This window comes from Lynx canadensis, chromosome D3 (assembly GCF_007474595.2).
Source record: "Lynx canadensis isolate LIC74 chromosome D3, mLynCan4.pri.v2, whole genome shotgun sequence".
Taxonomy (NCBI): domain Eukaryota; kingdom Metazoa; phylum Chordata; class Mammalia; order Carnivora; family Felidae; genus Lynx; species Lynx canadensis.
The window spans coordinates 84,181,962-84,201,754 of record NC_044314.2 but is presented as its reverse complement, the minus strand read 5'-3'; the positions used below and the strand labels follow the sequence as shown (position 1 = coordinate 84,201,754).

Here is a 19,793-nt window from a genome sequence, read left to right as displayed (position 1 = left end):
TTCCTGAGTGATGGCAGTGATAGAAGAAGCATCTTAAACAGAGCTCCTAAATCCCTTGAAATTTCCCGGGTCATAGGAGCATCTTTTGTTCTAATAAGGTGATTCTTAATGAGCTCCTGGATAGCTTTAGGATAGAGACTGGTTGCCAGGGAGATCAAACCATGACTTGAGGCTTACAAGTTTAGCCCTACCCACCTCCATCCCCTAGGGTGAGGAGAGGGGCTAAAGGTCCAATTAATAATTGATCATGCGAGGGTTGCCTGGGTGGTTCAGTTGGTTAAGCATCCAACTTCAGGTCAGGTCATGATCTCATGGTTGGTAGGATCGAACCCTGCATAAGGCTCTGCACTGACAGCTCAGAGCCTGGAGCCTACTTCAAATTCTGTGTCTCCCTCTCTCTCTGTCCCTCCCCCACTTGTGCTCTCTCTCTCTCAAAAATAAATAAATAAACATTTAAAAAAATGGTCATGCCTACAGGATGAAGCCTCCATAAAAACTACAGGACTCATCTTCTGGGCTGATGAATATATTCATGTACTAGGATGGTGGCACACCCCAACTCCACAGGGACAGAAGCTCTTGCACTCAGGACCCTTTTGGACTTATGTATTTCTTTACCTGGCTGATCTGGCTATTCATCTGTATCCTTAATTATATCCTTTATAATAAACTGGTAAATGTAAGCATTTCACTGAGTTCTGAGCTGTTATAGCAAATTATCAAACCTGAGGAGGAGGTCATGGGAACTCCCACTGATGGTCAAGCCAGACAGAAGTGTGGGTAATGTGGGGACCCAATACTTACAGTTTGTTTCTGAAGTGGTGGGTAGTCTTGTGGAACTGACCACTTAACCTATGGGATCTGTGCTAACTTCAGGTGGTGTCAGAATTAAATCATAGGACACCTAGTTGGTGTCTAGGAAGTTGGGGAATTCGCTGGTGTCAGAACAATACATTTGGTGTCAGAGTATTATGAGTAAAGAAACAATTTTCCTTAATCTTTTCAGTAAAATAATAGAATAATCAATTATGACATCTCATTCCCAGCTCTAAAGCAAGAGAAAATAGAAAATAATTCCTACTAACTCAATAAGGGAAAAGGTAAAGGTCGGCCCTGAAGATATATTTAAAAATGTTCTCATCTTAATTTGTCTAAAAAGAAATTTAGCTTATGGTACCAGACTGAAAGTGATCTCTTCAGGGACTTAGAAACTAACTCTAGGAACCTTTGATTCTATAAAACTGATGCCTGGATGTGCTGTCAAGTTAAAGAGATCAACAGAAATGGATTATCAGAAGATCAATATAGGCTATATTTTAAAATGGCTCTGCAGGGGTGCCTGGGTGGCGCAGTCGGTTAAGCGTCCGACTTCAGCCAGGTCACGATCTCGCAGTCCGTGAGTTCGAGCCCCGCGTCGGGCTCTGGGCTGATGGCTCAGAGCCTGGAGCCTGTTTCCGATTCTGTGTCTCCCTCTCTCTCTGCCCCTCCCCCGTTCATGCTCTGTCTCTCTCTGTCCCAAAAATAAATAAACGTTGAAAAAAAAAAAATTAAAAAAAAAATAAAAATAAAATAAAATGGCTCTGCATATTTATCTAGGGCTAGTGAAAAACTGTATTTAAGCAAGACTTAAAAAGTTTCAGGCTTTGGTATTAGTTTTAAAACGGAGAATTCAGAGACAAGAGTCTTGCTGTATGCTTAGCACCTTAACTCTTAGAAGAGGTGTGGAACTACATAAAATGCAGTTCTAGTTTGGCATTGGCTAAGATCACCTAATCTCTAGTTCAGGGTAATTTCTACAATTTTTATTTTTATTTTTAAAGTTTGTTTATTTTGAGAGGGAAAGAGAGAGAGAGAGACAGACAGACAGACAGACAGACAATGAGCCAGGGAGGGGAAGGAAGAGAAAAAGACAGAGAGAGAGAGAGAGAGAGAGAGAGGGAGGGAGGGAGGGAGGGAGAATATGAATGAATCCTAAGCAGGCTTCATGCTGTCAGCATGGAGCCAGATGTGGGGCTCAAACTCACAAACCATGAGATTATGACCTGAGCTGAAATGAAAAATTGGACGCTTAACTGACTGAGCCACCTAGGTGCCCTTAACCTGGTTCTTTTCTTTATTTTGACTGTTTCTACAGTTAGAGCATATTTTTTCTTCTCATAACCTATCTTGGGCCTATGAGATTTTTTTTTTTAAGTTTATTTATTTATTTTGAGAGAGAGAGAGAGGGAACAAGCACAAGCAGGGAAGGGGCAGAAAAGGAAAGACAGAATCCCAAGCACCATCAGCACAGAGCCCAGTGTGGGGCTCAAACTCACAAACTGTAAGATCTTGACATGAGCTGAGATCAACAGTCAGAGGTTTAATTGACTGTTCCACCCAGGCGCCCCAGGGCCTATGAGCTTTTAATAAATGACTGATTCCTTCTGTTCCAGTTCAGTGAAATGACATAAAGGTGCTGCAGCTGTACTGAGCCAATTCTCCTTCCTAACCAGCTCTGAGTATCCTGTATCTAGCCAAAACATCTAGAGTATCTTGGCTATTTCCAAACCAATTTTGGGAGAAGGAGGCTCTAATGTATTAACAGATCAGCACAGTCAACCAATCTTGTCAGACAGAAGTTTCAAAAATTTCTCTCCCTAAGAAACTATCCAAAAAACAAGATTTTTGAAACCTTTCAAAACTGAGTAATAAATTGAATCTACTTTCAGGACTGGGAAGAAGCAACCACTCTTGATACAGTACTTAGTTTAATGATCTTAATTCCCTTGCTCAAACAGAAAAATTCATAAAACCAGCATACATTCATACAGAACTTTTAATTTTACTTAAATATGTACACTTATTTAATACTTCAAAATTTTACTTAAATATGTACACTTATTTAATACTTCAAAAACTTCTATGAAATAGATTCAATTAGCAAAAATGATGGTCATTTTACAGAAACAAAACAAAACAAAGGATACTAACCAAAGGACTTCCTCAAAGTCGTATGGATTCTCAACAGCAAAATGAAAAATCAGATCTCCTAACTTTGGGTCTACAGGTTTAACCTGGTACCCAAAGTACAGTGTTCCTATGAAAACTTTTGTAAGCTGAAATAGTGTAAAGTGAAGAAATAATTACCATTAATTTATATGGAAAAAACTTTTAGTGTTCCCAGGCACACTTAAGATCTTTCGATACCCTTGCTAATGAACATATCTTGCTAATGGATGTACAAAATAAACTGAGATTAAAGCACAAATGCTCACATACACAGTTCAAAGTTAGGGCAGCTTGATGCTGACCTGCTGAATGTATTCCCAGGGAAAGAGCTTGGTGGTGTCACTCTCTCTGGTTGGAGTATACACAGCCTCTATAATGGCTTGCTGCAAAACAACACTGAATGCTATTTTCACTTTTTGCCTTTTTTCACAAAAGCAAAATTCCTCCTTTGGATTTCTTTTATTTTCTTTTGGTTATCAAAAACAGGTATTCATGTACATCTTTCGTAAAAGCAAAATGGTTTAACACAAATTTTTGAGAAGTGGGCGATACTTGTATTTCATTCTCTCCTAAAGCTGAATAAAAGGACCAATTGAAATATTTCATCTGAATTGTGGCCCTCAATTTAAAGAAAAGACCCAAGTTAGGGGCACCTGAGTGGCTCAGTGAGTTAAGTGTCCAACTCTTGATTTCAGCTCACGTCGTAATCTCATGGTTCATGAATTCTACCCCCACCTTGGACTCCACACTGACTGACAGTGCAGAGATTTTGGATTTTCTCTCTCCCTCTCTCTCTGCCCTTCCCTTTCTCTCTCTCTCTCTCAAAATAAAATAAATAAACATGGGATTTGAACTCATGAACTGTGAGGTCATGACCCAAGCCAAAATTAAGAATCATCTGATTCATGGAGTGCCTGGCTGGCTCAGTCAGTTGAGCCTTTGACTTTGGTTCAGGTCATGATGATGTGCTGACAGCTTAGAGCCTGGAGTCTGCTTCAGATTCTGTGTCTCCCTCTCTCTCTGTCCTACCCCTGCTCGTGCTCTCTTCTCTCCTCTCTCTCAAAAATAAACATTAAAACAACAACAAAAAAAGAGTCATCTAACTCTTAACTGATTGAGCCACCCAGGTGCCTCCCCCTTTTATTAGAGTCTTTTTTTTATTTTGAGAGAGAGAGAGAGCGCACACACATGCGCGCGCATGGCGGAGGGACACAGAGAGGAACAGGAGAGAAAATCCCAAGCCGGCTTCACACCGCCAACGCAGAGCCCCACACGGGGTTCTATCTCATGACTGTGAGATCATGACCTGAACCAAAATCAAGAGTCAGACGCTTAACCAACTGAGCCACCCAGGGGCCTGTATTCCATATTTTTAATAAGTAGAAACATGAAAGATATTTTTTAAAAGACCTAATTTGAGATGCCAAAGATAAAAACTATAATGGATGAAACTTAAAAATATACAGATTAAACACTGCAGAAGAAATGACTAATGAATTTTAAGGTGTAACAGTAGAAAATACCCAAAATGAAAAAAAAGCAAAAAAAGAATCCAAAAATTAAAAAAAGCATCAATGAACTGTGGGAAAGCTTTAAGCAGCTTAATACATAGGTAAGAGGATGCCTGAAAAGTAATGGAAGTGGTGGACAAAAGGGAAACAGAAAACATACTTGAAGGTAATGGACAAAAGCTTTCCAAATTTGACAAAGACCATAAACTCATAGATTCAAAACTTAATTAATCCCAGGAAAAAGAAATATGAGGAAAATGATGCCAAGACCCGTAATGATCAAATTGTTCATTTTTAATAGAAAATCTTAAAAGCAACCAGAGAAAAAAAGATGCACAGAGAAACAAAGATAATAATAGTATCATATTTCTTAAAGGAAACAAAGGCAAAACAGACACATTCAAACATACAAAAGCAGACTCACAACACAAGAAATGTTAAAGAGTTTGCTTCAGGCAGAAGAAAAATGGTATCACACAAAAATCTGAATCTAGACAAAAGAATGAAGAATACTGGAAATAAAAAGCAGAAAAGATTTTTTTCTTACTACTTAAATCTCTCATGATAATTAACTGAGCAAATATAATAATTTATATTATAATTGTAATTGTGGGCTTTATAATATACATATAAAAAAATACGAGACAATAGCATAAAGGCCAGGAGAGGAGAAATGAAAGTATTCTAGTGTAAGATTCTCACCCAATATGTGAGAAGATATAGCACTTGAAGTTAAACTATGGTAAGTTAAAATGTGTACTATGAACCCTGTAACATAACCACTAAAGTAACACAACAAAAAGTTTTAGCTAATAGGCCAATAAAGGAGATAAAAGGTAATAATAAAATATAGTATATTAATCCAAAAAAGGCAGAAAAAGAAAGAAAAGGTAACAAAGAACAGAAAACAAACAGCAAAATGATAGCTTCAAACACAACAGTATAAATCAAATTAAATGTAAGTGGCCTAAAAAACACAAATAAAAGGTAGACACTGTTGAACTGGATAAAACAGTAAGAACTAAATATATGCTGTCTATAAAAAGTGTATGTTAAATATAAATACATAAATAATTATAATTTACAAGGAAGAAGATACACCATACTAATGATAATTGAAAAGAAAAGTGAAATGACTACATACGTATCAGAAAAAAAGTAGACTTCATAGCAAAGAATATTACCAAGGATAAAGGTCATTTCATCATGACATCTGGTTCATTTAATTAAGAGAGCATAAAAATCTTAAATTTTTATGCCTCTATAAGAGAACTTCAAAATACATGAAGCAAAAACTAACAGAACTGGAATGAGAAATAGACAAACCCACAATTATCAGAAATATCACTATCACTCAGTAATGAATACAATAAGTAGAAAGAAAATCACTAAGAATTTAGTGGACTCAACAACATTATCAACCAACCTGACATAATCAACATGTATAGAACATTGCACTGAACAGTAGAATACATCCTAAAATCCGTATGTAAACTCCAGGGGCCCTGAGATTGTTTTAGCTAAAACAATCGTTAACATTTTTTTTCTTTGAAAAAAAAATTTTTTTTAATGTTTATTTATTTTTGAGACAGAGAGAGAGCATAAACGGGGGAGGGTAAGAGAGAGAAGGAGACACAGAATCTGAAGCAGGCTCCAGGCTCTGAGCTGTCAGCACAGAGCCCGACGCGGGGCTCAAACTCATGGACCATGAGATCATGACCTGAGCCGAAGTCTGATGCTCAACCGACTGAGCCACCCAGGCGCCCCTTTTTTTTCTTTGAGAGAGAGAGAGTATGTGTGCGTGTGAGTGGGGGAGAGGAAGAGGGAGAGAGAGAATTTTGAGCAGCCTCATGACCATGAGATCATGACCTGAGCTGAAATAAAGAATCGGACACTTAACTAAGTCACCCAAGAACCCCAAGAACAAAGTTGGTAGACTGACACTTCCTAATTTCAAAACTTAGTATAAAGTGACAGTAATCAGAACAATGTGGGACTGGCTTAAAGACAAACATATAGGGGTGCCTGGGTGGCTCAGTCAGTTAAGCATCCAACTCTTGGTTTTGTCTCAGCTCATGATCTCATGGCTTTGTGAGTTCAAGCCCCACACTGGGCTCTGTGCCAACAGTGTCAGCACTGAATCCTGCTTGGGATTCTTTCTCTCCCTCTCTCTATCCCTCCCCAACTCATGCTCTGTCTCTCTCAAAATAAATAAACTTAAAAAAAAAAAAGACATACAGAATTAATGAATCTGAATAGAGAGCCTGGAATAAACTGTCACGTGTAAGCCAAAAGATTTTAAAGCAGAGTGGCAAGATGATTTAATGTGGAAAGGACAGTCATTTCCACATGCACACAAATGAAGACATACCCTCATCTTACCATATACGAAGATGTATTCAAAATAGATCAAAGACCTAAACCTAAGAGGTAAAACTATAAAACTCCCAGAAGAAGACATAGGGCAAAAGTTTCCTGATGCTGGGCTTGGTAATGATTTCTTGAATAAAACATCAAAAGCACAGGAACCAAAGAAATAATAAATTGGATTACATCAAAATTAAACTTTTCTGCGCATGAAAAGATACAATCTACAGAGTGAAAAGGCAACCTATGAGAGAATGGGAGAAAATATTTGCAAATCATACATTTGATAAAGAGTTAACACTCATTATATATAAAGAACTCCTATAATTCAACAAAAAAAACCACCCATTTTAAAAATGGACACAGAACTTAAACACACATTTCTCCAAAGAAGATATATAAATGGCCAATAAGCACATGACAAGATATTTAACATCATTAATATCACTAATCTTTAAATACACACCAAAACCAAAATGATATGCCACTTTACTCTCATTAGGATGGCTATGAAAGAAAGAAAGAAAGAGAGAAAGAAAGAAAGAAAGAAAGGCCAGAAAACAAGTGTTAATGTGGATGTGGAGAAATTAGGACAGTTATGCAGTGGAACTATAAAATGATGACACCATAATACAGTGGTTCTTCAAAAAATTAAACATAGAATTACCATTTGACCCAGCAATTCTACTTCACATACTCAAAAGAAGAGCAAAGACTGAAACATGTATTTGTATACCCATGTTCACAGGAACATTACGTAGAATAGCCAAAAGATGGAAGCAACTCAAGGTTCCACTGATGGATGAATAAATAAATAAAATGTGGTACATTCATGCAACAGCATATTATTCAGCCTTACAAAGTAATGGAATTCTGACACATGCTACAACATGGATGAGCACTGAAGACATTAGGCTAAGTGACATAAGCTAGACACAAAAGGACAAATATTGTATGATTTCACTGATATGAGGTAACTAGAATGGTCAAATTACTAGAGAAAGTAAAATGGTTGGGGCTTGGTGAGAGAAGTGGAATCACTAGAAAGAGAGTTTCAGTTTGGAATGACGAAAATTTCAGGAGATGGATGGAGGTGATATTACACAACAATGTGAATGTACCACTGAACTGTACATTTTTAAATGTTCAGGATGGTAAATTTTATGCTGTGTTTTTTACCACAATTTTTAAAAAAATTAATGATCAAAATGGTAAGTTTTATGTTATGCATATTTTATCACAATAGCTAGTGTGTTTTAGCCCTCTACAGCCCATCACTCCCATTGATTACAAACAAAAACTCTGGGAAAATTATAAAAATCAACTTCTGGAAGACTCTGAAAAGTAAACAAAATCAAACATGGGAGTCATACATGGAGAAGTAAACTTCACAAAAGTGAGCTTTCCAAATTTTTTTTCTCTCGCTCTCTTATAGCTTTTCCTTAAGTGTGCACCCCAATCATGATGCTTCTCAATGAAGAAACCTAAAACTCTAACAGAAACCTATCTTTTAGGCCACCAGAGAAGGTCCCCCTTCAGGCAGGAAAGTGTGGGGGGAATCCCAAAAGTGACAGAGCCAGAAAAGCAGATGTCCTAATTCTGTGTATGATGCCATATAAGTCTCAACCTAACCCCTACAATGTGCATGCACATGACAGCCCAAAACCAGCATAGTTAAAGTTTACAGAACTAGACTAAGATTTGAACCACAAGAGCCTATGCTAAATAGCATTTACAATGTCCAAGATGAAATCCTAAATTACTTGACATACGAGAAATTTGTCACCCATTATCATGGGAGAAGACAATCAATAAACACCAACTCAGAAATGAGCCAGATACTGGAAATACCCAACAAGTATTTTAAAAAGCAACTATTATTATTATTCGTATGCTCCATGAGGTAAAGGAAAATACACTTGAAATGATTCTGGGGGATGATGGAAATAGAAATGTTTGTTATCTTGATTATGGTAATGAATTGACAGGGGTATACATAAAAAAGATCAAATTGTACACTTTAAATATATGCTGTTCAGAAGCAGCTGGGTGGCTCAGTTGGTTGAGTGGCTGACTCTTGATTTCGGCTCAGGTCATGAATTCTATGCAGATTTTTTTTACTTCCAAAACTATATCATTTCCTTATCTGAGGAAACAATACAATGTTACTCAATTTATGATGTATTAGGAGGATTGAATAAAGTATGTTTCTATGACACTGAAATTCATATGAGATAGTTAACATATATTAGTACCTGGATTTCATACCACCAATTACATGTTATTTCCTACTAAATTGAAAGAAATTTTCCCTCTAGTTACAAATCCTAAAGGGAATACCTAGCAATGAGTACAGACTTTTTAACCTCTACTTTTTCATATAGCAAGTCTGAGAAATACAGAAGAAACATTATATATACAGATGGTACTGCGTGGGTTAATCCACTGATAAAATCTGTGAAAGATCTATAACCCAAACATCATGATCTGTAATATTTCCCAAAGCCAATGTTTACTCTATTCCTTTAATAAAAAAACATGCATTAATCTCAAAAGATGCTGTTAAAGAGTGTTTCATTACATGGAAATACATTCACAGTATGTTGGATAACAAAAGCAAATTACAGAAAGTATTAATGTCTTCTTTTGTTTTAAAATGCATATACCTACAGAGAAAAAGATTGGAAAGATCTATACTAAAATATTAAAGAGTGATTATGTCTGGGTGATTTTAATTATCTTTTTGCTTCTCTGAATTTTCCACATTTTCTATGATAAGTAGTGGTTTCTTTTTTTAACACGGAAAACAATAAGAGCTATTGTTTCAAAGTCTAACAATAAACAGAGGGGTCCTACTTCCCAAGATGAACTATCTTTGCTTTTTATTTAGGTATGAGTATTCTTGTCTTACAAGATACAATCACAGTGTAGTACCACTCACCTGTCCAACTGCTTGCAGGTTATAGCAAACAATGTCCTTATTGGCTGCTGAAGTTCCATAGAGAAGTGCCTCAATGAGCCGGCATATCCCCAGGAGGAGGTCAGAAAAGCTCATATAAAAGACTGGCCTTATCTGTCAAAGCAACAAGAGCTTCGTTTCATAAATGATGTAGCCAAGAGCATGTAACAATCAATTATTTTTGTGTTACACCTTTCTAGTAGAAACGTGGGCATCATTTATCTGGGGCCTCTGCCCATTGGCTGACTGTGGAGAGTGTAAAGGAATACTCCAGGCAGGAAGGAATCTGTAATTGCAACTATCCCAAATGCCCTGGAATCAGAGTACTCATGGATAGATTAGCATGGGAACTTCTTCCTCACAAGGAATACATATTCCTTCCTCAGATTTAGGGTCAAAGGAAAGAATGGACAGATGAAAAATTCTGCAATGGAGACACACCACAAATAGAAAATTAAAAGTGCTCTAGTTGCATAGCCAACATCTTCTAACAGTAGGAAATGAGATCATCAGCTGAGTGTCTAGGGATATTGTTGAGGACTTAAAGAAAATAAAAACAGGGTTTTTTAAATCTTAAGTTTAATTTACATTTGTTTTATTCTTTACTGAAAACTTATAAGATATTTAAAGCATGCAGTGTGATTTTTGTTCATATATGTGTACATTGTGAAAGCATTTCCCCAAGTTAACATCTCCATCACCACACATATTTCCTTTTTTTTTTTTTTTGGTGAGAACATTTAAGTTCTATTCTCTTAGCAAATTTCAATTATATAACAACGATAGTCACCACACTACACATTAGATCCTCAGGCCTTATTCACCTTATTTCATCAATGAAAACTCAGAGTGGAAAAAAATACCAGTATGAATTGTGTATGCTGTCTCTCAATTTCTGTCCCCCTCAGTGAAGTCTGTCTTTGTCACTTTTTTTTTAATGTTTTATCTATTTATTTTTGAGAAAGAGAGAGAGAACATACATGGAGGGGGCAGAGAGAAAGAGGAAGACACAGAATCTGAAGCAGGCTACAGGCTCTGAGCTGTCAGTGCAGAGCCTGATGTGGGGCTCAAAGCCACAAACCAGAGATCATGACCTTAGCTGAAGTTGGATGCTTAACCAACAAAGCCACCCACGTGCCCCTCTTTGTCACTTTCTAGTATCCTTTCCCTTTTCGCCTCCCTACTCCCACTTTTCTAAAAAAACATTTGGTTCTCCTACAGATAAAATTGTAAAATGTTCATTGAGAGACACCAAAGAAGATCTACAACAGTGAAGAAATATACCATGCTCATGGATTTTAAGATGGAAAATTACAAAAATGTTGGTTCTCCCTAAATTGATATACAGATTAAATGCAATCTCAGTTGTACCTCAACATATCTTCTCATGGAACTTGACAAGTTGGCTCTACATCTGATACAGAAATACAAACTCTCAAGATAACTATGACATTCTTGACGAAAAAGGAGAAAGACGACTTGTCCTAATCGTCAAAATTTAATATAAATCTAGAGTGCAGATACTGTGGCACTAGCACAAGAATAGACAAATAGACAAACGGAACAGAATACAGAGCTCAAACAAATCTAAGCATATATGCAGATTTTTGATACATGATGGAGATAGCTTTTTTAAAACACTTTTATATTATTATTATTATTATTATTATTATTATTATTATTATTATTATTTTAGTAATCTCTACACCCAATGGTGTAGAGACTTGAACTCATAACCCTGAGATCAAGAGTCACAAAGTCTACCAACTGAGCCAGCCATACACCCCATGAGATGGTTTTTGGATCAATGGAGAAAGGATATGTTTTCAAAATATGATGTTGGAACAACTGGGAATCTATATAGATAAAAATAACACTGGACCCCTACTTTCTTTTTTTTTAATGTATTTATTCTTGAGAAAGAGAAAGAGTGAGCATGTGAGCAGGGGAGGGGCAGAGACAGAAAAGGAAAGAGAGAATCCCAAGCAGGCTCCACATTGACAGCATAGAGCCCGACATAGGGCTTGAACTCATGAACCATGAGATCATGACCTAAGCTGAAATCAAGAGTTGGACACTTAACTGACTGAGCCACCCAGGTGCCCCAAACCCCTACTTTCTATCTCACATACTCAAAAAGTAAGTTCCAACTGGATTAAACACCTAAATATGAAAGGCAAAAACCATAAAAAAAATTTTTTTTAGATAACAGAGGAGAATGTCTTTAATTTCTGGCCAGAAAGTTTTCCTACACAAAACAAAAAGGCTCTAAAGGATAAAAATCCAACCGGCTAAAAAGAAAAATGTATCGGGGCGCCTGGGTGGCTCAGTCGGTTGAGTGTCCAACTTCGGCTCAGGTCATGATCTCACGGTTCGTGGGTTCGAGCCCCGCGTCAGACTCTGTGCTGACAGCTCAGAGCCTGGAGCCTGTTTCGGATTCTGTGTCTCCCTCTATCTCTGACCCTACGCTGTTCATTCTCTCTCTCTGTCTCAAAAATAAATAAATGTTAAAAAAAATTATAAAAAAATTAAAAAAAAGAAAAATGTATCAAAGGACACTATAAAGAAAGTAAAAAGAGGGGTGCCTAGTGTGGAGCCTACTTAAGAAAAAGAAAGTGAAAAGACATGACACAAAATGGGAGAAAATATTTGCAACACATAAAACTGACAAAGGACCAGCATCAAAACAATATGAAAAACAAAAACAAAACAAAACAAAACCTCTTAGAAAGCAATAAAAAATATATACATAGAAAAAAATGGGCAAAAGATTTGGACAGGTGCTTAACAGGAAGTCCGAATGGCCATAAATATATGAAAATATGCCTAACCTCATTAGTAATCAAGGAAATGAAAATTAAATTCACAGTAAGAAAAAAATTATATATTCATGGCAAAAATCTTTTAGGTCTGACAATGTTAAGTATTAATGGAAACATGAAGCAACCGGGTAAAGACCCTTCTAGCAGAACCATTTGGAAAAAGTTTGGTTTATCTAGGAGACATGCATCTCCTATAACAATTCCATTATTAGGTAAATACACTAGAGAAATGTGTGCATGTATGCACCAGAAGACATATACAAGATTGTTTATAGCAACCTAGATACATAAATTGTGGTAAATTCATAATACAAAATGCTAAACACCAATGAAAATGAAATGAACCAGAACTATACATAACATGGGTAAATCTCACAAATAATACTGACAAAAAACAGCAAATCACAAAACAATATATATATTAAAAAACATATACAGTATTAATCCATTTATAAGAAGTTCAAAAACAAGCTGAACTAAATTGTTTAGAAATACATACATTACTGAAAAAACTGTAAATAAAAACAAAGAAATTAAGATCCCAAAAGTCTGGATAGCGGTTACCTCCAGAGGTAAGGAAGAAAATTATAACCAGTAAGGTGCACAGCTTTGTTTTGGGGTATAGGCAATTTCTATTTCTTCTCCTTAGTGGTTATAATCATTCTTTAAACAATACATACATGTTTTATGCATTCTAATTTACATCTGATATATATCAAAATAAACAGTAAATTAAAAATTTTTTAAAGTTATCATCATATACTACTCAACATAAAAACCAATCTCAGCTGTACAAAAGGGAATTTTTCTCATAACCCTCTTCCAAACGAGAGGAAAGCTAAGATACTAATACGCTGGAAAGAGAGGTAAATGGTCAAGTTGCTTTGGCAAACAGAAACAAAAACAAGTGAAATAACATTTTAAATTATATTTAATAAATATCAGATGTGATTATTATTTTAACCATATATAGCCTTTGCTCTGGGTAAGCCTGCTAAAATTGTATCCAGATGGCACATTCATAGATTCTACTGGCCCATGACCTCCCACAAGTTTATAACTGTTAATGGGTAAAAAATTAAAACTGAACACAAACTCTGGAAGAGAAAAGCAGCCAACAGGCTTTTGTGAGCAAGAATGTAATTTTATTTATGGTTATTGATGCAACAAATAGCCTTATATAGAGAGAACTGTTTGCCATTAAAGCATACCTCAGGTCTTTGGCAGGGAAATGGATAAAAAGAGGTTTATATATTTTCACTCATGATTACAAAACCATGAGTTCTAGTAACAGGAGATAAAATCAGTCACAAACAACAAAAATTAACTGAGTACCCATTGTTGAAATCAAGAAAAATTTCACCCTGCTTGTGTTTCATGTCAAAGGTAATACAAAGAAAAGTACGGTGTAACCCATGGTTTAAGGAAAAGTACAATCAGCACAATGTGTGGTAATACAGAAGACACAAAAAAGCATAAGACATAGTCCTAAATATGAAAGCAAAAACTCTTTTAAGAAAACATGCCTAATTTGAACCTAATTAAATCAAGAGCAGGATAAGAGGTGAAGAGGGGAGGAAATGCTCTGTATGAAAGGCTTTCCCTGGTGAGATCAAAGACTTAAAACAGTTCTTATTAACGCTCTTCTAAAACTGCTTCCCGGGGTGCCTGGGTGGCGCAGTCGGTTAAGCGTCCGATTTCAGCCAGGTCACGATCTCGCGGTCCGTGAGTTTGAGCCCCGCGTCGGGCTCTGGGCTGATGGCTCAGAGCCTGGAGCCTGTTTCCGATTCTGTGTCTCCCTCTCTCTCTGCCCCTCCCCCGTTCATGCTCTGTCTCTCTCTGTCCCAAAAATAAATAAACGTTGAAAAAAAATTTTTTTTTAAATAAAACTGCTTCCCAATATTTCTATTCAAGTGAAATCAACAGAATATCAAAAGTGATCCTTAGGGGTGCCTGGGTGGCTCAGTCAGTTAAGCGTCTGACTCTAGATTTTGGCTTGGGTCATGATCTCATGGTTAGCGAATTCGAGGCCTGCATTGGGCTCCTCACTGGGCCTGTGTGGATGCCTAACCAACTCAGCCACCCTGGAGTCCCTTGAGTGTTTTTTAACATTGGCTGGCCTGGGCCACTTTCTTCTCTCTTCAGGTTGCCTCTCTTGAGTCACTGTTTTATCAGCTAGTTCCCTCAAAGATTCCCCATGGATTTTTCCAGTTTAATATATTTGTTTTTAACTTAATAGACTATTTTTGTCTTTTTCATATTAGCCTTTCATTTTATGCTGTTAAAAATGTTCTTTGGGGGCGCCTGGGTGGCGCACTCGGTTAAGCGTCTGACTTCAGCCAGGTCACGATCTCGCGGTCCGTGAGTTCGAGCCCCGCGTCGGGCTCTGGGCTGATGGCTCAGAGCCTGGAGCCTGCTTCTGATTCTGTGTCTCCCTCTCTCTCTGCCCCTCCCCCGTTCATGCTCTGTCTCTCTCTGTCTTAAAAATAAATAAACGTTGGAAAAAAAAAATTAAAAAAAAATGTTCTTTGGTGAAGAATAAAGGAATACAGTGGAAGATGACTAACATTCTTAACCTGGAAAAATTGGAATGTTTCCTACACCAAGAAAACAGAATGTGTGGGAACCAGTGAACTAGTGATTGCTAAAGTCCTTTAGGCTCAGGTTGTGTGAAAGGTATAAGAACTAAAGCCAGAGAAACTAAAGGTCACATCCTAGGCCAAACTACAGGTCATATCTTTATAAAGCTCCAACCCACTATCATATGAGAGGTCACCTTTAGAGCAGTGGTTCTCAGCCAGGAGCTATTGTGCCTCCTCCAGGAGACATCTGGCAATATTTGAAGATATTTTGGTTTTTACAATCCCAGGGGTGGGGGGAGGAGATTAGCTTCTAGCTAGTGGGTAAAGTTTGGTAAACATCCTAATTTGCAGAACAACCTCCCATAAAAAATATTCATCCAGCCAAACAGATCAATAATGCAGAGACTGAGAATCTCTGTTTAGCTCTCTCTACTATGTAACTAATACGTTATTGATTTAAACACATATCAATTCAAATTTCAGCAAAGGAGACAAACATTAGGGAAATCTGAATCATGGGAAGATGTGTGGCCTAAAATTACTTTGGCAGGCAATGACAATATAGTATCAAGACTTCCATTTTCTAGTTTTACTTACAGAGTCACATTCTACATCTGAAATTTAAAACTCTATCTTCATTAGGTATCATACTTCAGTGGTTTAAAAAGTATATATGGTGAAAGGCTTTGGAAGAAGGCAATCCTGTACTCAAATTCTGGCTTTAACAACTTCCTGGCTTTAAGACCTTAGGAAAGTCCCTCAACCTTACTAGGATTCCATTTCCTCACTATAAAATCAGATTAATAATATGTACCTCACAAAGTTGTTTTAAGGATTGAATGGAAAATGTATTTAAAATTGCATATCTGTCTAGAATATAATAAATAATAAACATAATGTTTACTTTGAAAGGGGACTGTAGTTAAGAGTTGGGCTTCTGAGGGGCACCTGGGTGGCTCAGTTGGTTGAGCATCCAACTTTGGCTCAGGTCATGATATCATGGTTCACGAGTTCAAACCCTGCATTGGGCTTGCAGCCCGCTTTGGATTCTCTGTCCCCCTCTCTCTGTGCCCCTCCCCCACTCATGCTCTCTCAAAAATAAACAAACATTTAAAAAAAAAGTTGGACTTTTGAAAATCTCTGTTCTGCTACTTACTGTGAAACATGAACAAATTATTTCATAACTTTGAGCCTCAATTCCTTCATCGGTAAAATGGAGCTATTACCATTATTCTCATGGGAGAGTGGTGAGGGCCAATAAGATAAAGTTTGTGAAGCACCCAGCTTAGAACTCAGAAAGTGTTCAACATACAAAGCTATTTTGATTATTAAAGTGGACCAATAAAACCTGACATTTTCCACATACAAAAGCCCTCCCATATATGTCCTGAACTACATTTTGTCTAATTTTCTGCCATTTGGCCTGGGTAGAGAAACAGTATTCACATTTTTCTTAAAATCTTTTTTTTTTTAACGTTTATTTTTATTTTTGAGACAGAGAAAGACAGAGCATGAATGGGGGAGGGTCAGAGAGAGAGGGAGACAGAATGTGAAATAGGCTCCAGGCTCTGAGCTGTCAGCACAGAGTCCGACGCGGGGCTCGAACTCACGAACCGTGAGATCATGACCTGAGCTGAAGTCGGACGCTCAACCGACTGAGCCACCCAGGCGCCCCTCTTAAAATCTTTTTGTAGCTAGGAAATACATCACTCTTCCTAGTCCTCTCTCAATCATGAAGGTTTTTTGTTTGTCAGTTGTACCTCAATAACAGGAAGATTTTTTACTTGATCTTTTTGGTATAAATAATTTTACATAAGATGTATTGTAATTTCCTGGAAGGCCTGAACAGCAAAACTAGTATCTTTTGTACAACAAAGTCTCTGAACTATTTCCTAGCTCCATTAACAATTTTACCAAGATATCAATATCAGAAAACTCACCTCTTGGCAGGACCCTACTGTGCTTAGAGTTAATATAGGCTTCAAACAGCACTCTGTTTCCTTAACTTTAATAATCAATGCATAGCAAAGAAAAAAAATGCACATTTAGTAGGCAATCTCTCCACAGTCAGTTACAGTTAAAAACAATTACTTAGAAGAAAAGGGAAAACTATTGACTGTGCCTAAAATACCAATGGGTGGCTCAGGCGGTTGAGCGTCTAACTCCTGATTTTGGCTCAGGTCATGATCTCACAGTTTGTGAATTTGGGGGCTGTGTTCATGCTGACAGTGCAGAACCTGCTTGAATTCTCTCTTTCTCTCCCTCTCTCTCTGCCCTTCCCCAACTTGCACGTGCTCTCTCTCTCTCAAAATAAATAAATAAAACTTTTTAAAAAAGTAAAATATCTCAATGTATCATAATGACAAATTTACAAGTAATTCATAGAATTATTCCATTATTTACAGGTGACATTTCTCTTATTTATTTCAAAGTCTTAACTCCCGGAGTGCCTCGATGGCTCAGTCGGTTAAGCGTCAGACTTCAGCTCAGGTCATGATCTTGTGGTCTGTGAGTTCCAGCTCCGCATCAGGCTCTGTGCTGACAGCTCAGAGCCTGGAGCCTGCCTCAGGTTCTGTGTCTCCCTCTTTCTCTGCCCCTCCCCAACTCACGCTCTGTCTCTCTTTCTCTCTCAAAAAAACAAACGAACATCAAAGGCTAAGTCACTAAAAGTTCAAATCCACCACAAAAAAGAGACTGCTCACCTCAGGAGATTTCTGTGTATTCTGGAATACAGCAGAGGCAATAAGTGAACTTGAACCTATAACACTGACAGATAGAAGGTGATCATTAAAACAGGACTACTGGGGCACCTTCATTTTTGCTAATAATTTTTTACAGCTTTATTGATATATAATAGGTGCAAAATAAGCTGCACATTTTTCTAAAATATGAAACACTTCATGAATTTGTGTGTCATCCTTGTGTAGGGGCCATGCTACTCTCTTCTGTTTCATTCCAATTCTTAGTATATGTGCTGCCAAAGCAAGCACTTTGCTACTGACTTTGCAAATCAATCCTAAGTCCTTTGACTTTCAGATGTTCTCTCTCAATCTGCTTTTTTTATTGTTGTTGATGCTACATTTTATGAATCAGAAAATGTCAACATGGTGGGGCACCTGTGCGGCTCAGTTGGTTGAGCATCCAACTTTGGCTCAGATTGTGATCTCACAGTTCATGAGTTCAAGCCCAGTGTCAGTCTCTCTGCTGTCAGCGTAGGCCCGCTTTGGATCCTCTGTCCCACTCTCTCTCTGCCCCTTCCCTGCATGCACACATATGCATGCTCTCTCTCATAAAAAGTAAATACATAAAACATTAAGAAAATGTCAACATGGTAAAGAACAGCATTTCTCTCTTAAGAGTATAAACAAATACCTAGGGGGAAAAAGTAGAAAACTTAAGAATTCTACAGTTTTGCTTACAATAAAGTTATAGTACATGAGATTAAATAAACCTACCTCAGAGTAGCCATAACAAATTGTATCCACTGTATTGCAGAGAAAACCTAAATAAAAACAAAGTGAGAATAAAATTAAGTCTTTTACATTTAAGATTCAACCTCACTCCATTTTCACTGTTTATTAAATATCTGTGCAGAGCAAACTCTTCAGTGCCTATCAAAATACCCTACGGGTCTGAGAATGAGTAGAAAGGCCCCTGGAAAGGCAGGGTGACTCCTTATTTACTCTCTTATTGCTCCATCTCTGGGAACCAGTAAGATAAAAAGAATAGAGAGGTGGATACAAAATGACTAAATGTAAAGAGAACTGGATGAGAAAATCTACAAAGGAAAGAACAAAATGGAGAAGAGGTAGATAAGGTTAAATTTTGAGAGAGAAGAGATACATGTGCGAAAAGAATGGGTAATAGGAAAAGCAAACAAATACTAAATAGAGTTGATGGACAGCTACACAGAGAGAAAATAGAATAGTAAGCAATAAAAAATGGGAAGAAAAAAGTTAATAGTCAAGAGATACTGTGAGTGAGAAATACAAAACAAGGAGGAATAAACGGGAAGCAAAAAAAGGAAAGGGACAACTTCTAGGCTTACCAAGTCCCAACTGTCCTCCAGAATGCTAGCCTCCAGCCGGAAGGCCATAGGGACTTCAGCCCTAGCTATGCTTAACGAGCGTGATCCTTCTCAGGTTCTGAGTCCCTAAACACTGAACTGGTGGCTCCACCCCTAGCCCAGCTGGGCTCCTCCCTACCCAATCCAGCCCTGTATCTTGAGGACAAGGAGAGAAGGTGGCGACAAGTGGAGGAGAAAGCCAAGCAGAAAGAACAAAAATAGAAAGAGCAGGTGACAAGGAAACAAAGTTCTAAAAAGCATTAGGAATTGTAAGAAGGGGCAAGAGGCAGGAATGATAAAAAATAGAATGAGTCATAATGAAAAGATAAATAGAGCTGCAAGAGAGAAATGGAACAGAACAAAGAGACAGAAAAATAAGGAAGAAGAGAGATCTGCTTAAAGCTTGCCATGTTTAGGGACAAAAGCCTATGGCAGAAAAGGGAGACTGTATATTGAAGCGACCAATAAATTTTTAGTGATACCAAGAAAAGCTGTGAA

At 37.4% G+C, this 19,793-nt stretch overlaps 1 protein-coding gene and 1 non-coding gene across 3 annotated transcripts in view; both read right to left on the bottom strand.

Annotated features, from left to right (window-relative positions):
- TMEM116 (transmembrane protein 116) overlaps positions 1 to 19,412 on the bottom strand; it is a 72,474-nt gene extending 53,062 nt beyond the window's left edge. The window contains exons 1-4 of one of the 2 annotated variants that reach the window (XM_030292222.1): positions 19,278 to 19,412; positions 18,685 to 18,731; positions 17,932 to 17,995; positions 9,808 to 9,939 (exon numbers count right to left, since the gene is read on the bottom strand). In XM_030292222.1, coding sequence (XP_030148082.1) covers positions 9,808 to 9,939; positions 17,932 to 17,995; positions 18,685 to 18,731; positions 19,278 to 19,325 — 291 coding nt within the window. In that variant the 5' untranslated portion in view covers positions 19,326 to 19,412. The remainder of the gene's footprint in view (positions 1 to 9,807; positions 9,940 to 17,931; positions 17,996 to 18,684; positions 18,732 to 19,277) is intronic. The other variant, XM_030292226.1, reaches the window with a different exon arrangement.
- Positions 18,112 to 18,219, bottom strand: LOC115498913. The gene has a single exon (XR_003964020.1). It is a non-coding gene; the product is annotated as a U6 spliceosomal RNA (small nuclear RNA).
- Positions 19,413 to 19,793: the final 381 nt, after the last annotated feature.